Source organism: Cheilinus undulatus, linkage group 5 (genome assembly GCF_018320785.1).
Source record: "Cheilinus undulatus linkage group 5, ASM1832078v1, whole genome shotgun sequence".
Classification (NCBI taxonomy): Eukaryota; Metazoa; Chordata; class Actinopteri; order Labriformes; family Labridae; genus Cheilinus; species Cheilinus undulatus.
In genome coordinates this window covers 16,921,225-16,944,325 of record NC_054869.1, presented here as the reverse complement: position 1 = coordinate 16,944,325, position 23,101 = coordinate 16,921,225, and the positions used below count along the sequence as shown (strand labels likewise).

The following is a 23,101-nucleotide window of genomic DNA, read 5'->3' as shown; positions in this document are numbered from 1 at the left end:
AAATTTGGGTACTGTAAAAGCCTTAACTTAAAATTTTGTTTCACATTTTTCAAAAGTTATCAAGAAATTTGGTGTCTTATTGCATGCATAAAAATCTGTGATTAATTATACAAGCCCCTCTCTTAACACATACAACGCTGGTGTAGTAACTCTTAGTGCTCTTGTGCCTATGTTTCAACCCATCACAGCCCCTTTAACTTTAGTCCCTCTTTTCTGTGTGAGGAACAGGGGATGCATTAAGAGCAACTATGAGAAAGCCATTACTAGCCATTTTTGTCGCCACTAAAGTGAGCTTCAGGTATTTCCACATATTCATGCTGCGAAATAGCAGCAGGATGGAGAACACAGCAACACCTCCGCCTGCATGTATTGACAGCTCAGGAGGAGCAGTCTTGAGTGTGTTTGAAGGAGGGGGTCATGAACTCCTCAAGGCTGCAAGGAAAGACTCTCTCTGCCCTTTGGACCTGCGGCTGATAAAAGGGTAATCCGTCTTTTACATGGGGAATGATGGGATGGTGGGATTTGAATCAAGATTCATGGAGACAAACACAGGCTATTACACGTTTTTAACTGGAGGCTACAAACATGGTAAGTTATGGAAAACTAATATCCTTTCTCAATGACAATGCAACCTTCTTTCTACAGTATGTAAGCCAAAAACAGGTGTTATTCATTTAACGCCAAACATTAGCTTTCTTTAGCATAGCTCAAGTTAGCAAAGTTCCAATGTGATTTCATCATTAGCTAACTCTGCATTCATGTGCTTTTCGGATGCTCGGAGTTTCCAATGCTTTGAGTCGTCCCGAGGAGAAGGGGCGTAAGTGTACTACAGTCATTCGTTCTGCTTTGTACAGTTGTAGTGTGTTTAATATATTAGTTAAGGAATTGACCATCGAAAGAAACATTCTGTAAACTCTGCAACTTTGTTTATTATTTCCCTCGTATTCAACTGTTGAGACTTGGGGGTGCCTCCGTGTAAAATGGTCCAGTTGGAAAGGCAGTTTTCCAACATTACGCAAACATGTCAATTAAATGTTTCTTTTCGTGAAACTCTTAACGGTTGGATTTAGAAGTCATCTCCGGCATAACCCAGACATAAACTGCATACCATTTTTACATAGTTGTCTGTGTTTGTACGAGTAGGTCACCCCTTAGGCGTTAAAGTAGGAAACGAGTACGGACTTAATGGAGAATTTAGACATCGCTACCACAGATTGGTAAGGTAAAGCAGACTGTAAAGTACGGTTGTTACTATTACATGAAGCTACCATATCAACTTTTACGGTAAAAGAACTCCGAAAACATTCCTACCGGTAAAGCCCTGCAAGCTATGTCAAATTACTGTACAATGTGTTATGTAAATACAGCCCAACCCAACTGCATAAGTTAAAGTTTTGATATCTTATGTCCCATTTCTTAAAATGAATGTTTTGTCTGAAACAGTTGTATAACCTGTTAACGGTGTATGAGAGCATCATCATTGTCTCTGTTGGTATTTTTGTTTCATTGTTTGCCATGTGGAAAATCCTACAGAGACAAGAAAAATATGGTAACGTACATGTGAAACCTATTAGTGTTTACACAGACCAACTCAGTGAAGGAGCCAACAGCTCTCAGCCATGTGTATTAATCTCAGGAAGGGGATGTGTGTATGTTTCCTACCAACAGTACTCTCCAGTCAGTGAGCCATTGTTAAAATTTGCAGGGAGCAAAGGGAGCAGACCAGACCTTGGAGACCAGGGGAAGAGAGAGACTGTGAGGCTAAAAGACTGACTGTTGGACATCTCATCCTGTCAGCGGTTTTAAGAGTACCGTTCAACTTCTGTAACAGGATATAACCAGCCTACCAGCATTGCAATGAACTTCACTGAGAAGGTCTCTGATTTTCTGTGGCTATAGGACTAGTGAGACAACAAGAGAATGAAGCACTTATCAGCTCCACTCTCTGATAACGTATGTAAATGTTTTCCTTTCTTATTCCAGCCACGGAGGTCTTGGATTGAGGAAACCTTCTTCAAGAGAGAGTGTTTGAAGTTTATCCCTTTCTCTCGGGACGTTCACAGGTAAACTGATTTCACTGATGAGATTCCAAAAACCAAAACAAGTGTAGGTTTTTATAATTCTCAGATGTAAAACAGGAGGATTTATTCATATTGTACTCAGTGTAATTCTTGCCGCACTATTTGGAAACATATTTTTTTGTGAAAGCAAAACTATTTGGCACTCAACCCTTCCTTCCAGGAATAGAGCCCATGTGGATTCTTTGATAATGTGTTTTTTCCTGTTTGTTACAGATGTATCCCAGTATGTCAAGTATGCCAAAGCTTGATCAGGTATCATCTAATAATCATATATTTCTGTGAGTCTTTATACTTCAAAACAGCTACTGTCTTTTCCTACACTATGCTGTCAATTCAAAAGAAGTGAAAGATAACATCAAGTGATGATATCATTGTGGTATTTCTGTTAAATTTTTCCCCACCCCCTCATTTCATCATTTCCTCTCTTTGCTTTCAGTTTTATTCACTCTTATCTCTTTACAGTTTTAATAATTTTGAATATTGCATGTGCTCTAAAAGTCTCACAAGACGGCTTGTGAAAAGTAATATTTCCAGCACCTTTGAATTTTTTTAGAATATGACATTTGACAACAAACATAGGACATAAAAGTTAGTGATACAGACAGTGAAGAAGATTTCAGAAGTTATAGGTGTGAATTTAGAAGGCTGAGAGAGGTGAAGAGAAAGGCAGTGAGCCAGGAAAAGGAATTGCTCATATCTTGACCTAAATACTCATAGTGGAAGCATATAAGGACCCTGTAAATTAAAACCAACAGCTCTTCTTTGATAATGGGCGCCCTATAATAAACAACCACATCTTTAAAGCTCTTTAAAACTATTTGTCTTATTTCTTGAAATGGATTCCAGTCTTAAAATTACTACTGAACTTCACATGTATAGCACATATGGTACAAAATTGCATATCAAAGTGTGTCACTGAATAAATTCTTATGAAAATCGACAGAAGGAACATAATGATCTGGAAAGATTATACACCACAGGAACAAAAATAGGGGTCTTAGGCACCCATCAGACTAAATTGCACAAACACAGTGCTTAACAAATTTATTAGACCACCTGTCATACAAACAAGAAAACATAAATATTTTAGAAGTCTTTCAAAAAACTTGTTTAAAACTAAAACTAAAAATGTTGTACCAATTTGAACAGTAATGAGGAATTTCAAACTAAATTCACCTTTTTATACCCAAATTTGAGCCGGCTCACTGGGCTTCTCTGAGAAGTCAGAAATTAATCAAGCATAACATTCAACCACTAAAACTCATTTTTCTGTTCAGGAATGCAAGTAAATAACTATATTTTGACCTGTTAATCAAGAAATTATAATGTGCTTTACATTTTTTTCAGTTTTTTGTAAATCAGTAAATTTGAAAATTCATGGATAACAATAATAATTATATTTTAGCATTAAAAATATCATTTGGGTTAAAGAGCTTCTACATATTGGTGTATTAAACATTGCAGAAACATAAAAAAAGATTTTGGTAATTATCAATACTATCAATTTAGGGCAGCTGTGGCATAAACCTTAATTTGGGTGGTGGTCTAATAAATTTATTAAGCACTGTATGTAGGCAGTGTTTTGGTGCAGAGACACTGCCAGCACATTTGTTCATCTGTTGTCCCTTTAATGCTTCAGTACTCCTCAATACTAAAAGTTTTTCCACTTGATAGATGCTGTTGTGGCCGCCTGATAGGGGAGCACTCACGGGAAGAGTCCTCTCGCCCCATATCCCTCCACCCTGATCCTGGACAGGACTTTGAAGAGGACTGGTCCATAGAGCTCCACACCAAAGCCAGTCCCACAAATGCCTATGGGACTGTAGACTTTCAGGACACTGCCACACGTGTCTGCCGGGCCAAGGTCTGTGAGTCTACAAACTGTTCAGAGTTTCTAGGCCAAAGAAAAAAATATTCATTACCAAATAAGTGAAAAGGGGAGTGAGCAAGATACACATTTGGCTTCTGTTACATAAACAAGCTTTAGTTTTGCCTTCATGGAAGATAATATCTACTTCAAGTGTTAGTAACATAACAGCCAAACTAGGAACATTTATGACAAGCAACAGTCCCTAGCAGTCCTCTATGTTTTCTCTGCAGTATGTTCGTCTGGCTGTGGACTCAAAGCCAGAGCTGTTGCTCCAGCTGATGCTGAAGGAATGGCAGATGGAGAGACCCAAACTACTACTGACTGTCCAGGGAGGAACAGAAAACTTTACCCTGCCTCCTAAAGTGAAGCAAGCCTTCAGCAAAGGTCTGATCACTGCTGCTCTGAGCACAGGGGCGTGGATATTCACCGATGGCTTTAATACAGGTCGGTGGCGCAACTGTTTTTGGAGCAATCTTTCCTTTTACTCTTGAACAGAACTGGATCACAATCCAGTGTCTGATACTTATCCAGGTAAATGACATGATGAGACTGAAGACTTTTCTCACACATGCACAAAGAAAATTTCAGCTCAGGCTGCTCTATAATCCTCCTGACTAGCCTGTTAACAAATGTATGTTTGTTTCTCTAATGTCCTTACATAGTTTTAGCATGTTTTATAATTTTTGAAAGGATTTTAAATGTCCTCATTGTCAATTTGTTTTTTCTTATTTTCTCTTAAATCTTTTTACTTTTGCATTTTGATTGAAAGTGCTTTATGTATATATGTAATATTTATCATATTCACCTTGTAGAGAAAGACTATCACCGTTGGACTGGTGGGAGTTAAAGGCTTGTAAAAAACAGTGACGAAAAGGCGGGTGAAATAAAGAAAAACCTGGGTGGTCTGAGGGGTGCAAACATGTTCTGCTAAATTGTCTGCAGTTTTAAGGAATGCAACTGATACTCACCTGTGTGTTATTGATGCCTTTCTTAAGTGCATGAAGTATATATTTGCTGTGCATTCATTCACCCTCTAGGTGTGTCAAAATATGTTGGTGAGGCAGTGCAAACATTTGGGGGTCCCGACTTGAGGAAGAGAAACACAATCGGAATCACACCATGGGGAGTCATTGAAAACAACACAGACCTCATAGGCAGAGATGTAAGAACTATGATCATATGCATTTTTTTTTTTTTTTTTAAAGATTTATTTTTGGCCTTTTTGCCTTTATTTGATAGGACAGTGGATAGAGCCGGAAACAGGGGAGAGAGCGGGGAGAGACATGCAGGAAATAGCGCCACGGGCCGGACCCCAACCCGGGTCGCCTGCGTATATGGCATGCGCCTTAACCACTCGACTACCGGCGTGCCAAATATGCATTTTTTTTATGAGTGTAGACAAATTTGACAGCAAAATACGCTGTAAAAATACAAATACAAGCAAGTGTATTTGTATATGCATCTAATTTCTAACACATATATTCTACATCTCATTTCAAGACAGTCAAGTAAAATATGCCTGCCCCATTGGCAGATACTTTTACATTTTCAAATAATGCAGACTTGTCTTTACTTGGCCTGGGAATTTGACTAGAAGTTAGTGTAAATAGATATTTTTTACTTCAAATTACTTAGAAACACTTCTATAGATTTGAACTTTTGCAGTGTACCTGTTCATCTAAGTTTTCCTTCTGTTTTGTTTAAAAAAAGAAAAAGAAAAAAATCCGGCCCTATGTAATTAACGAAATGCAATGCTTTGCAAATCTCATAAGCCCATATTTATTCGCTATAAAACAAAAACAACATATCCGATGTTGAAAGTGAGACATTTTACTGTTTCATGAAAAATATTTGCTCATTTTGAATTTAATGGCAGCAACCCATCTCAAAAAGTAGGGACAGGGCAACAAAAGGCTGATAAAGTAAGTGTACTAGTGAAACAGCTGGTGGAGCATTCTTCAACTGATTAGGTGAATTGGCAACTGGCTAGTAATATGACTGTGTATCAAAGGATCATTTTAGAGAGGCAGAGTCTCTCAGATATAAAGGTTGGCGGAGGTTCACCAATCTACAAAAAAGCTGCATCTAAAAATTGTGGAACAGTTTCAGAAAAAGTGTTCCTCAACGTCAAATTGCACTTTGAAAATCCAACTAACTACAGTAGATACTATCAACAAGAGCCTGGAGAATTCTCTGTGTGTGAGGGACAAGGCTGAAGGTCAGTATTGGATGCTTGTGATCTTTGGTCCCCATGCGGCATTACATTAAAAACTGACATGAGTCTGTACTGGAAATCACTGCATGGGCTCAGGAACACTTCCAGAAATCATTGTCTGTCAACACAGTTCGCTGTGCCAGCTATGAATGCAAGTTAAAGCTGTATCATACAAAGAAGAAGCCATTTGTGAACAGGATCCAGAAACACTGCTGTCTTGTCTGGGCCTAAGCTCATTCAAAACAATCTGAGGTACAATGGAGAACTGTTCTGTTGTCAGATGAATCAAAATGTAATATTCTTTTTGGAGACCATGGATGCTGTGTCCTGCAAACTAAAGAGGAGAGGGACCATCCAGCTTGTTTACAGCACACAGTTCAAAAGCCTGCATGCCTGGTGGTATAGTGTTGCATTAGTGCCTATGGCATGAGCAGCTTACACATCTGGAAAGGTACTTTCAGTGCTCAAAGTATGTAGAGGCTTGACAGCAACATATGCTCCTATCCAGACATAGTGTCTTTCTGGGAAGTCCTTGCATATTCCAGCAAGACAGCGCTAAACCACATACCGCAACCATGACAACAGCATGGATTTGCAGTAGAAGAGTCTGGGTGCTGAACTGGCCTGCCAGTCAAGAATGGGACAACATTCCTCTCCCAAATTACAGCAAGTAGTCTTCTCCCTTCCCAGACATTTACAGACTGTTGTCAAAAGAAGAGGGGATGCGAAACAATGATAAACATTGCCCTGTCCCTACTTTTTTAAATGTGTTGCTGTTGGGCTCATATTTTTCATAAAATGGTAAAATGTCTCAGTTTTAACATCTGATATGTTGTTATTGTTCTATTGTGAATGAAACCTTTTATGAGATTTGCAAATTATCACATTTTTGTTTTTATTTACATTTAACACAGCATCCCATCTTTTTCAGAATTGGTGTTGTAACTGCAGCCTGCATCTGGTTGTTGTTTTTTTCCTGTAACTTAAATGTTCCCTGCTTCAGGTTTTCAGGCCCTACCAGCCAGTGGGGAATCCTTTAAGTAAGAGGGTCTGTCTCAACCGTTTCCACTCCCACTTTCTGTTTGTGGATGATGGAACGCTGGGAAAACATGGCTGCCAGCAAGGCCTGAGGAAGAAGCTGGAGAAACACATCCAACAACAGAAGATACACCCTCGTGAGTAGTGGCTGAGTTTATCCTTTTCAGGGGTGCACTGCAGCAGTACAAGTAAAAATATTTAAATTGTAAAAATATTCATAAGCATGTTTATACTTGCAAACTCATTACCCTTTTTAAAAACTCATATTTAAAAAAACAGTTGCAGACCTTTAGCATTTAGGACTTTAGCTCTTTAAAATACCATCTGATAGCATAGAGGGAGACTTGCCTTTCAAACTCTTTGCTCCTGAACCTTGGTATGTTTAAAGTTAAGTGGTGCCGGGATCAAGAGAGGGGTTTGATGTGATTGTGACCTGGTGGAAAAAACTGTTTATTTCTTCTTTGTAGGACTGAACCAAGGAGTGCCTGTGGTTTGTGTGGTGGTGGAGGGAGGTCCTGCCATTGTGTCCACAGTGTTGGACTATGTTAGCAATGCACCGCCAGTACCGGTGTTTGTGTTTGAGGGATCGGGCGGGGCTGCTGACCTGCTTGCCTTTTTACACAAACAAACGTCTGTTGACAGGTACACATGCCTACCTTTGTGGATTTACAGAACCAGATATAAATGATTTACTTACCTGCATGTGATAGTTTTATTAAAAGCAGTAATAAGCTGGCAAATCTTAAATGAAATGTATTAATTCTTATAGACAATTGGATGCTGACATTAGAGAGGACTTCCTAGTCAGGATTGGAGATGTGTTTGGGGTGGAAGAACCAGAAGCCTCACAGCTCTTTAGTCTTCTCCTGCAGTGTATGGATCACAGACAGTCTGTAAGTGAAACACTGTTTGGAAATGACTCATAATGCAACACAAAGTACTCACACTTTTTCCATTTGTGTTTGAACAATAGATTACTATCTTTGACTCAGAGTCAGAAGACCAGATGGTTCCTGATGCAGCCATTTTGACAGCTACTCTCAAAGGTACTCTTTTTTTTTTTTTTTTTTTTACCTTGTTTGTGGCAGTGGATGTTTTTCCACAGCAGACATACAGCAGGACGACCAATGGTTTAAAACAATTCTGGATGTTTTTTTGGGACTTTCTTTGCTCTGACAAGTCAAACTTCTTTTTCATGTGACAGAGGTCTTAGTCTAAAGGCTGGTTTATACTTCTGTGTCATTTCTACTCTGTAGCTATGCTGTAGTGGCCTACACTGTTGTGAGCACTACATACTTCTGCACTGGTGTGCCCATGTCGCTCTGTAATTCTTCACCCCAACACTACTTGGTAGTGCAATATTTATGCCAGTTCCTGGTTCTGCTGGCACATGCCCTGCTTTTTATGAGACCATTGGAGACCATGGTAACTGAAACCAAATGAGTTATGCCTGAATTAATGCTGATAAATACTGAGCAGCAGTTGATCATGCTGCAAACAAGAAAAGAGAGGAGACTTTGGAGGAGATGGAAAGTCCAGTTGCTAAATCAGCTGGTGCAGAGGACCTAATTTTTACACACAGTATGTTTATGGTAATTCTCAGGGACTGACAGTTACCCAGTGCCATCTAACAGACCAATCACAGGGCTCGTCCTCTGCATCATTTCCACACTTGGTTGCTCATTAGAGGAGGTGGACATCGACTTATTGTGTAGACCTCTGTGTGTGCTTCAGGGCTTGCCAGAACCATGGTGCATGCCATAGTGTAGATTTGATGCAGAAGTACAAATCAGGCATTTGTGTGTGATAAACAGGGGCAAAGGTCAGTCCTGCAGAGCAGCTGAGTATGGCCCTGGCGTGGAACCGGGCTGACATTGCCCAGAAAGATGTCCTGGTGTTCAGACAGCATTGGCAGGTGAGAATGTAGACTGAGTCTATTGATTGAAAAAATACAGCCCATTGTCTAAATCTTTGTTGTTGTTCATTAATTGTCATAACTATGTGCTGTATGTAGGTGGGTTCTTTGGAGCAGGCTATGCTGGACGCTCTGGTGATGGACCGAGTCAGTTTTGTCAAACTGCTGATTGACAATGGCATGACCATGAAACGCTTCTTGACTGTCGATCGCCTTGAGGATCTCTACAACACGGTTACTTTCACATTTTTAAATATAAAAGCCCAACAGTTACATGACTTTATAGAGTCCGATACGACACTGGATTAGAATGGACCATTAAATAAAAACCTATAGGGACGATTTAGGGATTTAAAAAACTAGTACATAGTTTGTTCACCAAAATTTCACTGAAGTAGCTTGGCAAAGGTGAAAGTTTTTGATATATTAGTACCACTTGTTTTAAAACTATACAATCACTGCTATTTTAATGATCATAGCACTAAAAAGTAAAGACGCCTTAAACATTCAAAGGAAGGTGGCATTGCTGTTTGGGCTGTGAAGACTGTTTGGTAAGGCAGGAAGATGTCTCCATGTTGGCAGACTGGGAGGTGAGAGCTGGCATGGTGGGGTTTGCTGGAGATCGCTGTTCAGTCTTCTGGAGGTGTTTTGGGACTAACTGACCAAATCACTGATGAAGGAGGGTTCCCGCTTGACAAGCCTGGCAAGGTGCTGGCATTTTGCAGGGTTTTGAATTTCTTTGCTGAACACTTCTTCCTTCCGTAAGGCACAAGTATATTGTGTTAGTTCAAAAAATTAATAAAGATAGGAACATAGAAATTCCCCAAAACATTAGTGATGTTTCAACATCAGGATATTGCATTTTTTGCACTTTTAACCAAGTGCTGGAGTTTACCTGCATTTTTTTAAATGAACAAGATATTACCCAGTGTCAAGTTTTGTTGGACTTGTATTTTTTGTGGCAGTGGTATCCAAACAGGCACCAGTATTATTAGAATTTTGCTGGAACCATAATCACCGGTTGCCCGGTGACTATGTCCACCCTCATGTACATAGGCTATTGTCCTGAAAGGGACCAGCCTGGGATAGGATCTTTCCTGAGGCTCTTTCCCACAAGCCATGTTCGTTTCCTCTCCAGTTTCTGATTGTCCACTCCCTGCCTGAATGAAAGCATAAATAGGTTTAAAAATCTGGTATCATGACAACCCTATTCTTGTTTTTGGGGCATGCTTTGCTAAACAATCTACACGTTGACACTATTTCTAAACACCATTCACATTCATTGGTACCAACATATATCTCTGTTTACTCCATATCAAGCTGATAATATCGACCAACACATATATCAGTCAGGCTCCAAGAAGCATTCCCTTTAAAATTTCCTTTTTCACTTGTCCTCTTGGTCAGGAATAGAAAACAGTTTTGATGCAAATCAATTTTATAACTGTATTTTTTCAGAAAATATTCATCCCTCCCAGGAAAATCCTTTTTGTCCTTATCTTTTGTTCACCCTCTGCTCACACTTAGCTACATAAACAGAAGGCAAACAAATCATTTGTTTTTGTCATTTAAAGTGCAAACCCAAAAGTAACTGCTTTGATTGAAATCACAATAATGCGCTGTAAGTGTTTTAAACCAGTAATATCTGCTTTCCTCGGTCAACTGCATTCAGTGTGTAATCCCAGTTGTTGTTTTAGGATTCCTCTGAGATTTCAAAAAGGCTCTTAATCATCAGTAAACTCACACTTGGCTTTCTCCACACTGCCTTTGTCTTTTGAGTTATAAAGCCTCTTTACTTATTCATTACTCTTGGATAATAAGTCCCCCTAAGAAAGTAGCCAAGGGTCCCAGAGCTGTTTCTGAATATGAAATATGCAGCTCTGTTCAAAAGCATTGTTTTCCTTCTTATTTGGTCTTTTTGTATTTACTTTTATTTTCTGTCAAGATTGTAATACAAATGTCTTTCCACAGCCTCAGGGACAGACAGACCGTTTCCTCCATCACCTTGTTGAGGACGCAAAACAGGTCAGAAGGGATGAAATCAGCTCTAATCAAATATAATACAGCAGATGTTATAAGATTTTACAAAGAATATCTGCATTTATTTGCATAGCAGTGGGAAGTGATTTTCACTGACTGTATCTGTGTGTTTGTATGTGCGTAGACCTCCCTCCCCATAGGTTACCGTCTTTCTATCATTGATATGGGCCTTGTGATCGAGTACCTGATAGGAGGAGCGTACCGTAGCACGTACACAAGAAAGCACTTCAGAGCCGCCTACAACCGCCTGCAGGACAAAGTGAGCAGCACAATTACAGCTCTTTTGTTTTCTACAAAGTATTTCAGTTTTCAAATTGGCATGACTTGTGTTCTATTTATGTTTTCTGGATGGGTGTAGGAGGGTAGACGGGACAGCTCCAGCTCCCTGTCCAGACAGAGAAGAGGATTAATAACAAACTCTAAACTGAGCAGGAGTGTCCAGGATCTGCATTTCTTCAGAACTGCCCAGCCCTACAAACCAAAGGTTGGTGTGATCTTTTCCTAAAAAGTGTTACAAACTGTCTGAAAAAGTTTACTGTCTCTTTTAAGCTGTCCTATCTGAGGAAAGGAAAAAAAGCCACAAAATAATCTCTTAAATAAAAAAATAGGCTTCATGCAAGCAGCTCTAGTTTGACATATGAGATTTTCTGTATGAGAAGATATGTTTGTTATTAGGGCTGTAACAGTTAAAGAAATTAATTGTGATTAATTCTCAGAATTTCTGTAGTAAATAACAGTTAATCTCCCCTTTGTGTCATATTTGAAATTCCTTTAGAACTGTTTTTGCCTTAAACTAAGGGTAATTGACTTCCTGTTAGGATATAGGCTGCTTTTACTTTGAAAGAAAACAAGGAACTTTGGGTATATAAAAGAATATGATGTGAAATTAATCACAGAAAAAGGAACTTGTTTGTGGATTTAAAAGGAATAATGGAAATGGTAAAAAGTGAAATGTTCGTTGATATCACAAGGTTCAGATGGCTTTTGACTTCTTCACTGAGCTGTCTGAGTTTTTTTTAAAGAGAAATGAGACCGTGAGCAGTAGTGGACTTATTTTACATCACTGTGGCTGCAGGGAAGACACTGCAGTGGTTTAACAAAAGTGTGTTGAAAGGGACAATAAAGCATGTGATTGGTGGTGATTTAAAACTCCATTCTGTAATTAAGAACCTAAATTAATTGTGATTAATGCTGACAACCCTAATTTTTATCATTATTATGACCACCATTTTAGGTAAGAAGTTCAACAATACTTTCATCAGCTCCTTGTTTTTTACATAGCCAATTTTCTATTTTTTTATAGAAAATGTGAGGAACAATTGGGTTGTAAATGCCCAAACCATTATTGTAACATAATTATACTAATTAGTTTAAATCTTATACAGCTACAGGTGTATTTGAATCATTCTATAATCATTTTATAAGCTTGTAAGAACTCATGATTGTAGCCACAGATTGCACATCTGTTGAATCAGATTCCCATAGAAAGGAACATATTTACTTGTCACACCAGGTTGTCACTGAAAAAGTCCTGACAAATGAATTCCTTGCTCTGTTGTGACCTCTTCTGTTTGTCCTTTTCCATCCAGGAGAAAGACACATCACCTGGGAGCAGTTCAGATAGCACGTCAAGCCCCAGCCACAGTGACCCTCCACTTCTGGTTCCCTTCAACTTCAATGACCTCTTTGTGTGGGCTGTGCTTCAGCAGCGCCAGCAGATGGCGCTGTTCCTGTGGCAGCATGGTGAGGAGGCACTCGCACGTGCCACAGTGGCCTGCAAGCTGTATCGCTCCATGGCGTTTGAGGCTCGGCAGAGCAGCATGGACGACAACATTGCAGACAGACTGAAGACATACTCCCTGTGAGTGTATATATGTTACAATCTTTTATCAAAACAAGGGGACATTTAATGTGACTTTCTAAGATTCTGCGGCACAATTAAAGACCCAGTCAGTAACTCAGACAATTTTTAATAAAAAAAGCTTAAGTCTTTTTAAAGACTCTTTCCCATCAGTTTGTTACTAAAGCCTGGTTTGTTTCCTGTGTTTTCTGATTGCGCTTGTGTTGTTTCTGTGTGTCTAAGTGAGTTTGGTCAGCTGGCGGTTGATGTGTTGGACTGTGCGTTTCGTCAGAACGAGCAGATGGCCATGAAGCTGCTGACTTCAGAGATGGAGGCATGGAGCCACTTCACCTGTCTGCAGATGGCTGTCTCCTCGTGTCACAGACCATTCGTCTCACACTCGTGCACTCAGACCCTCCTCACAGATCTCTGGACAGGCCCGCTTAACATGAGGAAGAACTCCTGTTTAAAGGTGAGCATTGTATACACTGCCACTGTTATTGGTAAAACAGGATAAAATTAAATTTGGTTTTCATTTATTTCTCTCATAAAGTCTCTTACTGTTAGTGTGATGAGAAGTCTTATATTAAAAACGATATTGAAAACAATGCTGTTTTTTATGTTATGGGTAACCGATGTTCATGTTAAATGTAAGCCACTTGTTCACTCTTTACCTCAGATCATTTTGAGTCTTCTCCTGCCCCCCACAATCTTGTTACTGGAGTTTAAAAGCAAAGCTGAAATGTGCCATGTACCACAATCCCAGGAGGCAATGCTGTTTGGACTTGACTCTATGAAATCAGAACCAGCTGATGAAGGAAATGATCATACGGTAAAGCAGATGTCAAAATTTTCAAACACAGGCCTCACAGGCTGCGAGGTCCCTAACTTTGGTCACTGGAGAACATTTCAATAGTCCATGTACAAGATTAATTTAAAACAAAATTAGGAAATTTGATGTATTTTACTTTACACAGCACACATTTTTGAGTCTTTTATGTATTTTTTGCCATTATTTATTTACAAAAATAAGACATTAAAGAGAGATTGAACACACTTGAAGAGAGTTGGGGGGATAACATGCAGCACATGCTGAGGCTGAAACTCAAACCCTGAGTGGCTGCGAGGACTGTAGCCTCTGCATGTTGGGTGCATACCCTAACCACGAGGCTAAACCTGCACCCTTAGTAAAACATATTTATGCTTTAGTACTTTCATCCTTGGAGCAATTTAGATGCTCTTCCTGTCATAAAGATAAAAAATGCCTGTTAATCTATGAGTGTGCTTTGAAGATACTTGTAGTAGTAGTGGCAAAAATGTGCCAGCTGAATGGGGCATTAAGTGGCTGCACATTTGATTTTTGTGACCAGCTGTATAAAGCCATTAATATTGTCTCATTCTGCTATTTATCCATTTTCTCCACTCCTCCTCCTCTTCTTCCTAGGATGCAGAGCAAGGTCTGTCTCTTCATGACAGGTGTCTTGGTCCTGTGTCAGAAACAGTTTCCTCTGTGACCATGCAGTGCCTATCCTGGATTAAGACAGTCTGTGAGTTCTACACAGCACCAGTTGTCAAGTTCTGGTTTCACACGGTAGGTTGTGTGCATGTTGCTATACCTGAGAATAAACCGGCTCCTTGAAACACATCACCTGGAACCACTTTATTTTTTGCAGCATATCGGTTAGTTCATGTATAATTTTCATCTCTCTTGTTGCTCTCTAATTTTTGTGTTTTTTTTTCGACTTGAAGATTTCCTACTTGGCCTTTCTGATGTTGTTCTCCTATGTCATCCTGGTGAAGATGGAGGATCAACCCAGTGCTCAGGAGTGGATAGTAATATCATACATTTTGTCAACTGCTGTGGAGAAAACCAGAGAGGTGAGAGATCTGGTAAAAAGACACATCGTGGTCTTTAATTCTCTTCAGTATTTTTCCCAAATAATAAGATATCAAGGGATCTGTTTTGACATCCAACCTTATAGCCCTTTACTGCAAAACAACAAAATCCATGCTCTTACCTCTTGATTAGGTGCTGATGTCTGAGCCGAGGAAGCTGAGCCAGAAGCTGAAGATCTGGTTCTCAGAGTACTGGAACATATCAGATTTCATTGCCATCCTCCTCTTCCTCATCGGACTAGTGATGCGTTTGCTTCCTGATCCTTATCACACAGCAGGCCGCATCAGTTACTGTCTGGACATCATCTTCTGGTTTGTCAGGGTGATGGATCTGCTTGCAGTCAATCAGCATGCTGGCCCATACCTCACCATGATCACTAAGATGGTGGGTACAGCCTGTTCACTATTACTAGAAGAAAAAAGGTGGAGATGCTAATTTTATGTCCTCTCTGTATCTGTTCAGACCAGTAACATGTTCTTCATTGTGGTGATGATGGCGATAGTGCTGCTGAGCTTCGGAGTGTCCAGGAAGGCCATTCTATCTCCTGATGAGGAGCCATCCTGGAGCTTAGCCCGAGATGTTGTCTTTCAGCCCTATTGGATGATCTATGGAGAGGTCTACGCAGACAAGATAGAGGGTCCGCATTCATGATAAGACCTGGTTTCATATTAGATAGTTTTGATTTTATGCAGTAGAATAGTTTGGTCGACATGAATCTATATGAACAAAATTATTTGGCATCACCTGTTAATTATTGAATTCAGGTGTTCAATCAGACCCATTGCCACTGGTGTGTAAAACAAAGCACATAGCAATGTAGTCGCCATTTGCTAACATTTGTGATACAAAATGAGTCATTCTGAAGAGCTCAGGGACTCAAGCGTGGTCCTGTGGTGGATGCCACCTTTGCAATAAGATGGTTTGTGAAATGCCATCCCTCCTGGATATTCCACAGTCAACTGTAACTGATATTATTAGAAAGTGGAAGCATTTAGGGATAACTGCATCTTGAAGCAGAAGACCACATAAAATCACAGAGCGTGGTCATTGACTGCTAAGGCACATAGAGTGTAAAAGTGGCCAACATAGTTGAAGAGTTCTGAACTCCACTGTCATTAATGTAAGCACAAAAATTTTGTGGGGGGGGCTTCATGGAATGAATTTCCATGGCTAAGCAGACGCATGCAAGCCTCACATCATTCTTTTTCAGTATAATGGTTCTATTTCTAACAATCTACTGTACAAAGATTCTCTAAAACTGATCTGGTCATTGTGAGGGTCCACACCATGTTTTAGCATACTGTCACTTGCCACACTAATGAGCTGAATTACACTAGTTTCTATTGTAGAAATAGGTTTTCAACTAATAGACCAGTTAGTATTCTACAGACAAAAATTGAGCTCTTGACAGACAGTTGTGCCTGTCATTTAATCTTAAACTTATTTTGGACAAAGCTTAAGTCAAAGACATACATGTGCTACAAAATGAAGGAAATGCAATTTATTTATCCTTCACCTCATAAAATATCAGGACAGACAGAAATCACTAATCATTGCACATCACACAACAAACAAGCACACATTATACTAAACTCATTGTTAATGTTGTAAGGTATTCATTCTTACTAATGTGAATTCTGTTTGTGTGTTTACAGCATGTCCTGCTGGCCAGCCCTGTCCCCCTGCCTTCTTTCTCACTCCATTCCTCCAGGCTGTTTACATGTTCTTTCAGTACATCATCATGGTCAATATTCTCATTGCATTTTTTAAGTAAGAACCATATTTTACAAAATCTGATTTAATATCTGCAGAAGAGGAAGGAATTGTTTAAACTGAATCGTGTCTTTCTCATAACAGCAACATCTACTTTGACATGGAGTCAATATCCAGTAAGCTGTGGAAGTACAACCGTTATCGCTACATCATGACCTATCAGGAGAGGCCGTGGCTGCCTCCGCCGCTCATCCTCCTCAGTCATATGACCCTTGGATTAAGAGCCATCTTCGGGAGATGCTGTAGAGGAAATGCTGAGCAGGAAGAGAGAGGTTCAGGACTTAGTGAGTACCACAGTTTGCATGTGTGTGAATGGAAAACTCATACATCAGTTTTATACCACTGTGGACATTTTCTAATATAACTCACAGCGAGTGTCTCACCTGTTGTCCCCAGAGCTTCTCCTGAGCCATGAAGGTCGTAAGAAGCTTCATGAGTTTGAAGAGAAATGTGTTCAAGCTTACTTCCATGAAAAAAGTGAAGATCTCAATGGAAGCCAGGTTAACAGGATCAGAGCCACAGCAGAGAGGTTGGATTTACATTCTCGTAGATTAATCATGCTGAATCAAATTAGTCTGTTTTAGCCTTTTTTTTGTCTAGGAGAAAAGTCCCTCCTGCTTTTTATGTTTTCGTAATAGGCACTGGCTTGTTGACTCTTCTGAAAAATCCCAGGTAGTGGCTACTTACTGTCCTTTTAGATTTCATTTTGGACCATGGGTAAAAGTAAACTGTTACTTCATACCACTAAAAGATTCAGTGCCAGTACACAGTAGAGAAGAGCAGCTACTTGCTTAAACCCTCATTCAGATCCAGTCACAGCTGCACTTTGAGCAAGAAAAGACACCGGCTAAAATTGTGCAAGTGTAGCAAAAAGTATGACAGTTTCATTTAAAAATATACATATCTATATTGTTATTTGTTCCACCAGAGCTGAGGAGATGTGCATGATGGTGGGGGAGGTCACAGAGAAAGTTAGCTTTGTTCAAAACAGCCTGTCTGAGTTGGACTCTCAGCTGGGTCACCTCCAGGACCTGTCTGCGCTGGCTGTGGACACCCTCACCCTGCTCTCTGCCTCTGATAGCCTGCATCAGGAGGAGGCACGCCTTGCTCAGTGTGGACCAGTCATAGCATCCCAGCATATTCTTCCTCAAAGCTTGACCCTCCAGCAAAAGAATGGAGCAGAATGTGGTGTCCTTAGCATGCGGCGAGCAATAGCCAAGTCTTGTAAAAGTACCCCGCCTTCTTTACTGAAGGGTTTCACTCTACCAGTGAGCAAACTGGCATCACAGGAGCGTCATGTAGGAGTCCGAGGGAGCAGAGGACAACAGGGACACACTGAGGAGGGAGAACAAGTGGCAAAGGAGGTATTTGGTGTTTTAAAGTTTTCATTCCATTGTGACATTGGGCTAATGTAAAAACTGAAAGAACATAAACACAGTTAGTACATGATGAATAATTACTTGTATCATCCAGATTATTTTGTTTTGGCTGTGCTTTTCCCACAAGGACTCACATCGTGCTGCTGTTGAACATTACACTGACAACTGGCAGGGCAGCTCTAGACCTGCATCTCATACCTCCCTTTTTCTTCATGGAGGTAGAGTTCATCCTATTGTTGTCAGGGGTCAGACTCCCTGTGAGTCTTGTGGACCGTCCCTCTGTGGGCCTCCTTTTCCTTCCAGAAGCTTGGAGTCACCACATCACAAACCCTGGACGTGTGACACCCACCTGCATCCCAGTCAGGAGGAAACTTCTGTGGAGGAGGAGAAAGAACAAAATGAAGAAGAGGAAACGCAAGAGGAAGAGAGGGGACAGCTGTCCAGCAGAGAAGCATCAGAGGCCTCTAGCAATGCTCTCCCTTTGTCTGACCCTCAGAACATGTCTGAGGGTTCGGTGAAACCCAGCTTTTCTCCAGAGGATGTCAGACCAAGTTCCCGGTCTAAACTTATGAAGTTGCCCAGGCGGGCGTGTCTGTCCAGAGAACGTCCCTATGGCTACTGCAGGTCCCTGTCCTCCAGTGTGGAGAACATGACTTTCTCAGGGGCTCCACTAAGGGGATCGTTTTCCTCTCTGAATGAACCAGTGAACAAAGAGGACATATCTGGTGGGACGATTTTTAGAGATGACACATCGCTACGATGCAGCAGGGGCAAAGGTATTGCTGTGCTTTAAATTGATAAAACCAGCAATATAAATAAACCAGAAGTGTATGTCTTAGTTGAATTTATATTTTTTTGTATTTTGCATTTAATGCATCACAGAAAATTATGTTTATCATTTCTGCAGAGTGGTCCAGGTCTTCAGACTTCACACAAATTGATGGCAGAGAAAAAACTCAAAGCAGGAAGACAGTGAAGATACAAGGGAGCTGTCCAGATCCTGTAATGTAACATGTCTTTCTTCAGTGAATGCTGTTAAGATTTAACCTTGAAAAACAGATGGATTGGCGAAATTCTATGTCTGTGATCTGGCCGATCCATCTTGCAAAGCTCCTGAAAGGATTTTGCCATACAGCGTCATATGAGGAGAATAAGGCGGTAGCTCTGGGTGTGGTGTAGTTGTACTAAGAGCTGGTAGCAACGGCTGCCACGGGTGTAGCGATTAGCTCAGATGCAGCTATAATATAGTGATAGGTTTTTCAAAATTGGACCACATGTTTTCATTAAAAAAGAGCAAAGAACCACACTGAAAGCTTTTTATGGTGGGAAAATTTTTTGAGCAGGATTAAGTTGCATTTGAAGCCCTGTGAGACTGTTAGCTTGGATGAAGTTGTAGCGACAGTCTATCAGATCAGGACAGCATTTCTTTATTAAAAGAGGAGAAATGAACCACACTGAGAGCCTTTCTTGGCAGATATGTTTTTGCACTTCTCCTGACTTTCCCCTTGAGTTTTATCCACCAGCAACCTTCACCTTTAGCCCTTTCCAAAAATTTTGTTTAGGAGGAAACAGTCTATCTGGCAGCCAGGTTAACCACGCAACAATTATTCAGCAATGAATTAATTGTTGCGTGGTTCATTGAAATTAAACCTTTGTGAAAGCTGTGTTTTATTCATTTGAATGTCTGCCATGTCTTGATGTGTAATGAAAATAGGCAACTATGCAGTCCCACCTGTCTGATGCCTGCTGGAGAAGGCTCAAGAGACTGAGAGGAGAACCTACATGTTGGTCGGCTTCAACCAGCCTCAGCCAGCTGAGTAAGTACTTATAGTGCAATTTCAATCAAGAACATAGTCTTGTTAAAATTAAAAATGAGGGGCAGCTGGCGGTTTAGTGGTGATGTCTGTGTGCACCATTTTTGGAAGCTGTTGTCTCCAAGGCAGGTGGCCTGGGTTCTGTTCAGGCTTGAGGCTTCTTTCCCAAAAGTCATTCCCTACTCTCTCTCCACAATCTCTAAAAGAAATAGAAATTGCCAAACTAGAATAAAAAAAAATGACAGTGGATTCGCATGAAAAGCCTGTTATACTTCCCTGATTTATAATGAAATCTACTTAGAATTGATGATAAAAGACAAAAAAAGTGACTTGTGCAGTTCATGTATTAATTATGATTAAATTTTGTTTTCAATATTTGAAAGAATGTTGAGATTCTTGTTTTTGTTTTAGATTTTGAACCAATGGATCTGTTGCAGAAACAAGTGTTTTCCTATCAGGTAAATCTGCTTAATTGGAGAAAATGCAATGTTAGTCATGCAATTAAAATATAAAAGCTATATCTAATTTGTAAGATTATGTTTGCTTTGGCCTTCAGGATATGTGGAGCCCCACTCATTCAGCATGGAACAGCGTGGCCAGATCAATGAGCCGTAGGTCTTCGTAAGTCTGTTTTTCTTCTGGTCTACCATTACTTAATCAACTTTTAAACACTTTCAGACTTTAGTCATTAAAATTCAATACATTTCTTTATGTTTCTTTTGTAGTTTACAGAGTGGGATTGCTCCTGAAGGTACTTCTTAACAAAGTTTGGATATTTTCCTTTCTTTTTTCAACCCCTTGTTTAATTATTTATTAAAGTGTAAGAGTTTTGTGTTTTAATTCGTCCATTATTCACTCCGCAGTGAAAAGCTCTTCGTTCCAGTCCACAAACAGTCTATATCCACATTATTCAGGTATTATGATAGTTTGCAGAAGTAAGATTTACTGTAGTAGGAAAGACATTTAGTGCATTAAATAATAAAAGTGAGAACACTGGTGTTTTAGCTCATGTCTTCTGTTTGTGTTTAAACAGCTATGGAAAAAAACAACCTGATGAGACTGGCTCACACCATTCCCTTTACTCCTGTTTCCATGCTGGGTAATTCTATTTGGTGTTTCTTGTTTGTTACCTTTTTTTTTTTTTTTTTTTTTTTTTTAATGTCCATTATTTCATGGGTGTCTCCAATTGACCCCCACATTGTGTAGGAGGAGAAGAGGTGAGCATCTACTCTCTGGAAGAAATGGCCTCTGATTCAAACCCTGAATCCAGTACGATCTCGTCCTGGTCATCAAAGGGTCTGTCTGCTTTACTGCAGCCCCTTTCCAGTGAGGAGGGCTCTTTGGATGGAGGTCTGAGGAAGGGCTGTAGGGTGTTGTGTACCTGGGCGGAACAGGAAGTGATTAGACCTGGGCTGGTGTACGTGGTAAAAGCCTTTAAGCCAGAGGTGGTTTGTGCCTGGCAGAGGTACTTCCATGGTAGCACGGCACTGCAGCTTTGTTTGAGGGTGAGTGTACCTGAAAGGTGAATGTATGAAACAAGTTTACTCAATGACATTTACGTATCAGCTGTATGATGCCTGTCTGTTTGACACACTTCCAGGAGATCCAACAGCAGAGAGCAGCCCAGAAGATGATGCAAATATTCAACCAGGTCAAACCTGATGATATTCACCACTCTCCAAGGTATGTGTGTTTTTGTATTCTGCACAATTAGGAGTTTTTTCTTGTACTTAACTGTCTTGCTTTAATAAAGGTTTCTAGATGTTTCTCTGGTCCTCTGGCATTCAAATGGCCAGTGGTTGACCATTGAGAGGAACATGTCCGGTGACTTTAGGAAGTACAACAACAACACAGGAGAGGAGATCGCCCCCTGCTGTTCACTGGAAGAAATTCTGCTCGCATTCTCCCACTGGACATATGAGTACTCCTGCAGAGAGCTTCTGGTGCTGGACATGCAAGGTGATTTCTTTATTGTATGTTTGAATGCAGTGGTGGTAAGTTTTCTTCCAAATATCTGCTTTTATCTTGTTTTATTATTCAAAGGTGTTGGAGAGGTGCTGACTGATCCAACAGTCATCATGGCAGACAATCAAAGGTACAGTAACATCATGGATGTTTATTACATCTAGTTTCCGAGCACTTTTCTCTGGTTTTGAAACTTAAAATGAAAATGTTTACGGATGAGTCTGTGTTCTGACTGTGTTGCAGTGGTACCAGGGGTGAGATGCTTTTTGGGCCAGATAACCTCGGAGCTGCTGCCATCAGTGGTTTCCTGCAGAAACACTCTTGTAGTGCATGCTGCCGCAGACTGGGCCTATCAGGTCAGAAATGTTGAGAGCTGGCACTTTTGTATGTCTGTTTGTGTGGCTGTGCATGCACAGAGAGAGAAAAGGTAAGAGGAATGTGTGCATGTTTGTCATTAAACAGTTTTTATACTCAAACAATATGTGACTTCTATTCCTGTGTGTATACACTTGGTTGTCCTTTGTCATTAGTGTTTCTTTTCTCATGCACGTGTGTATACGTTTGTGTATGTCACCTCTGTGTCGTCACTCTGGAGGCCAACGTTGGCTCTGAGATAAATCCCCAACAACTTCAGATGAAGACAGCACACACCAACAGCCAGCTAATTAAGCCGCGAGTGTTCGTTTATTTCTACAACAACAGTAGTGTTTGAGGCATGGGGGTGGGCCCTGCTTTGTGCGTTGTGCTCCACGGCCTTTGATTACGTATTAATCATGTCTTTGTGCTGGCGATGTGCTGCTGAGACATTAGCTTTGATTAGCTATTAATTAACGTCTCTGGGTAGGCACGATACCGGCATCTAGAGGATAACTGCTCGGAAAGAAACTGTGCTCAAAAACAAACAAGCCCGGCAAACAAACACACAAACACAAACACTCAGACACACTTGGTTTGATATTTCAAAGGTGCGTTGTCTTTCCCCTTCCTCATCTTGTGTCCTCTCCAAGATTTCTCCTACAAATCAAACCAAATTATTCATGCTGGATGCGTGGACTTCCTCCCAGGCCTGTCAGTATTCTCTTTCTTGTGGTAATGATTGTGTTATCAGAGCGACACATCGCTAACTGATGTTTCTGTTGTTCAGATTTAAGGAAGCATCCGGACAACTGCGGGGCAGAGCCGGTGTCGGAGAAAGAGGCACAAGAAGACGATGAAACTGGGGTGTAACTTTTCACCCAGGAAGTAGGAAAAACTGGCCCATGCACTTTGACCTG

At 40.4% G+C, this 23,101-nt stretch overlaps 1 protein-coding gene across 5 annotated transcripts; it reads left to right on the top strand.

Moving 5' to 3' along the window:
* Positions 1 to 425: 425 nt before the first annotated feature.
* Positions 426 to 23,101, top strand: trpm6 (transient receptor potential cation channel, subfamily M, member 6). Of its 5 annotated transcripts, none has more exons than XM_041786615.1 (41): positions 426 to 588; positions 1,706 to 1,875; positions 1,984 to 2,063; positions 2,295 to 2,333; positions 3,756 to 3,945; positions 4,182 to 4,395; positions 4,989 to 5,113; positions 7,170 to 7,341; positions 7,672 to 7,846; positions 7,974 to 8,097; positions 8,178 to 8,250; positions 9,019 to 9,119; positions 9,219 to 9,353; positions 11,091 to 11,144; positions 11,284 to 11,418; positions 11,518 to 11,643; positions 12,749 to 13,020; positions 13,243 to 13,471; positions 13,679 to 13,831; positions 14,444 to 14,590; positions 14,749 to 14,877; positions 15,029 to 15,280; positions 15,359 to 15,533; positions 16,552 to 16,666; positions 16,754 to 16,953; positions 17,066 to 17,198; positions 17,598 to 18,033; positions 18,176 to 18,824; positions 18,956 to 19,050; positions 19,763 to 19,865; positions 20,274 to 20,320; positions 20,419 to 20,483; positions 20,588 to 20,613; positions 20,726 to 20,776; positions 20,896 to 20,961; positions 21,069 to 21,367; positions 21,463 to 21,545; positions 21,616 to 21,821; positions 21,906 to 21,957; positions 22,071 to 22,183; positions 22,972 to 23,101. In XM_041786615.1, exons 2-41 carry the CDS (start codon positions 1,858 to 1,860, stop codon positions 23,052 to 23,054), a joined length of 5,940 nt encoding a protein of 1,979 aa, XP_041642549.1. In that variant the 5' UTR covers positions 426 to 588; positions 1,706 to 1,857; the 3' UTR covers positions 23,055 to 23,101. The 5 variants fall into 5 exon arrangements, 4 of the variants coding, with proteins under 4 accessions (XP_041642549.1, XP_041642551.1, XP_041642550.1 ...); XM_041786616.1 differs by lacking the exon at positions 426 to 588 and adding an exon at positions 763 to 817; XM_041786617.1 differs by lacking the exon at positions 1,706 to 1,875.

Coding starts and splice junctions, on each gene's coding strand:
- trpm6 (XM_041786615.1), top strand. Junction 11,145..11,283: donor TTGTTGAGGACGCAAAACAG/GTCAGAAGGGAT, acceptor GTATGTGCGTAG/ACCTCCCTCCCCATAGGTTA. Junction 21,546..21,615: donor GATATTCACCACTCTCCAAG/GTATGTGTGTTT, acceptor GCTTTAATAAAG/GTTTCTAGATGTTTCTCTGG.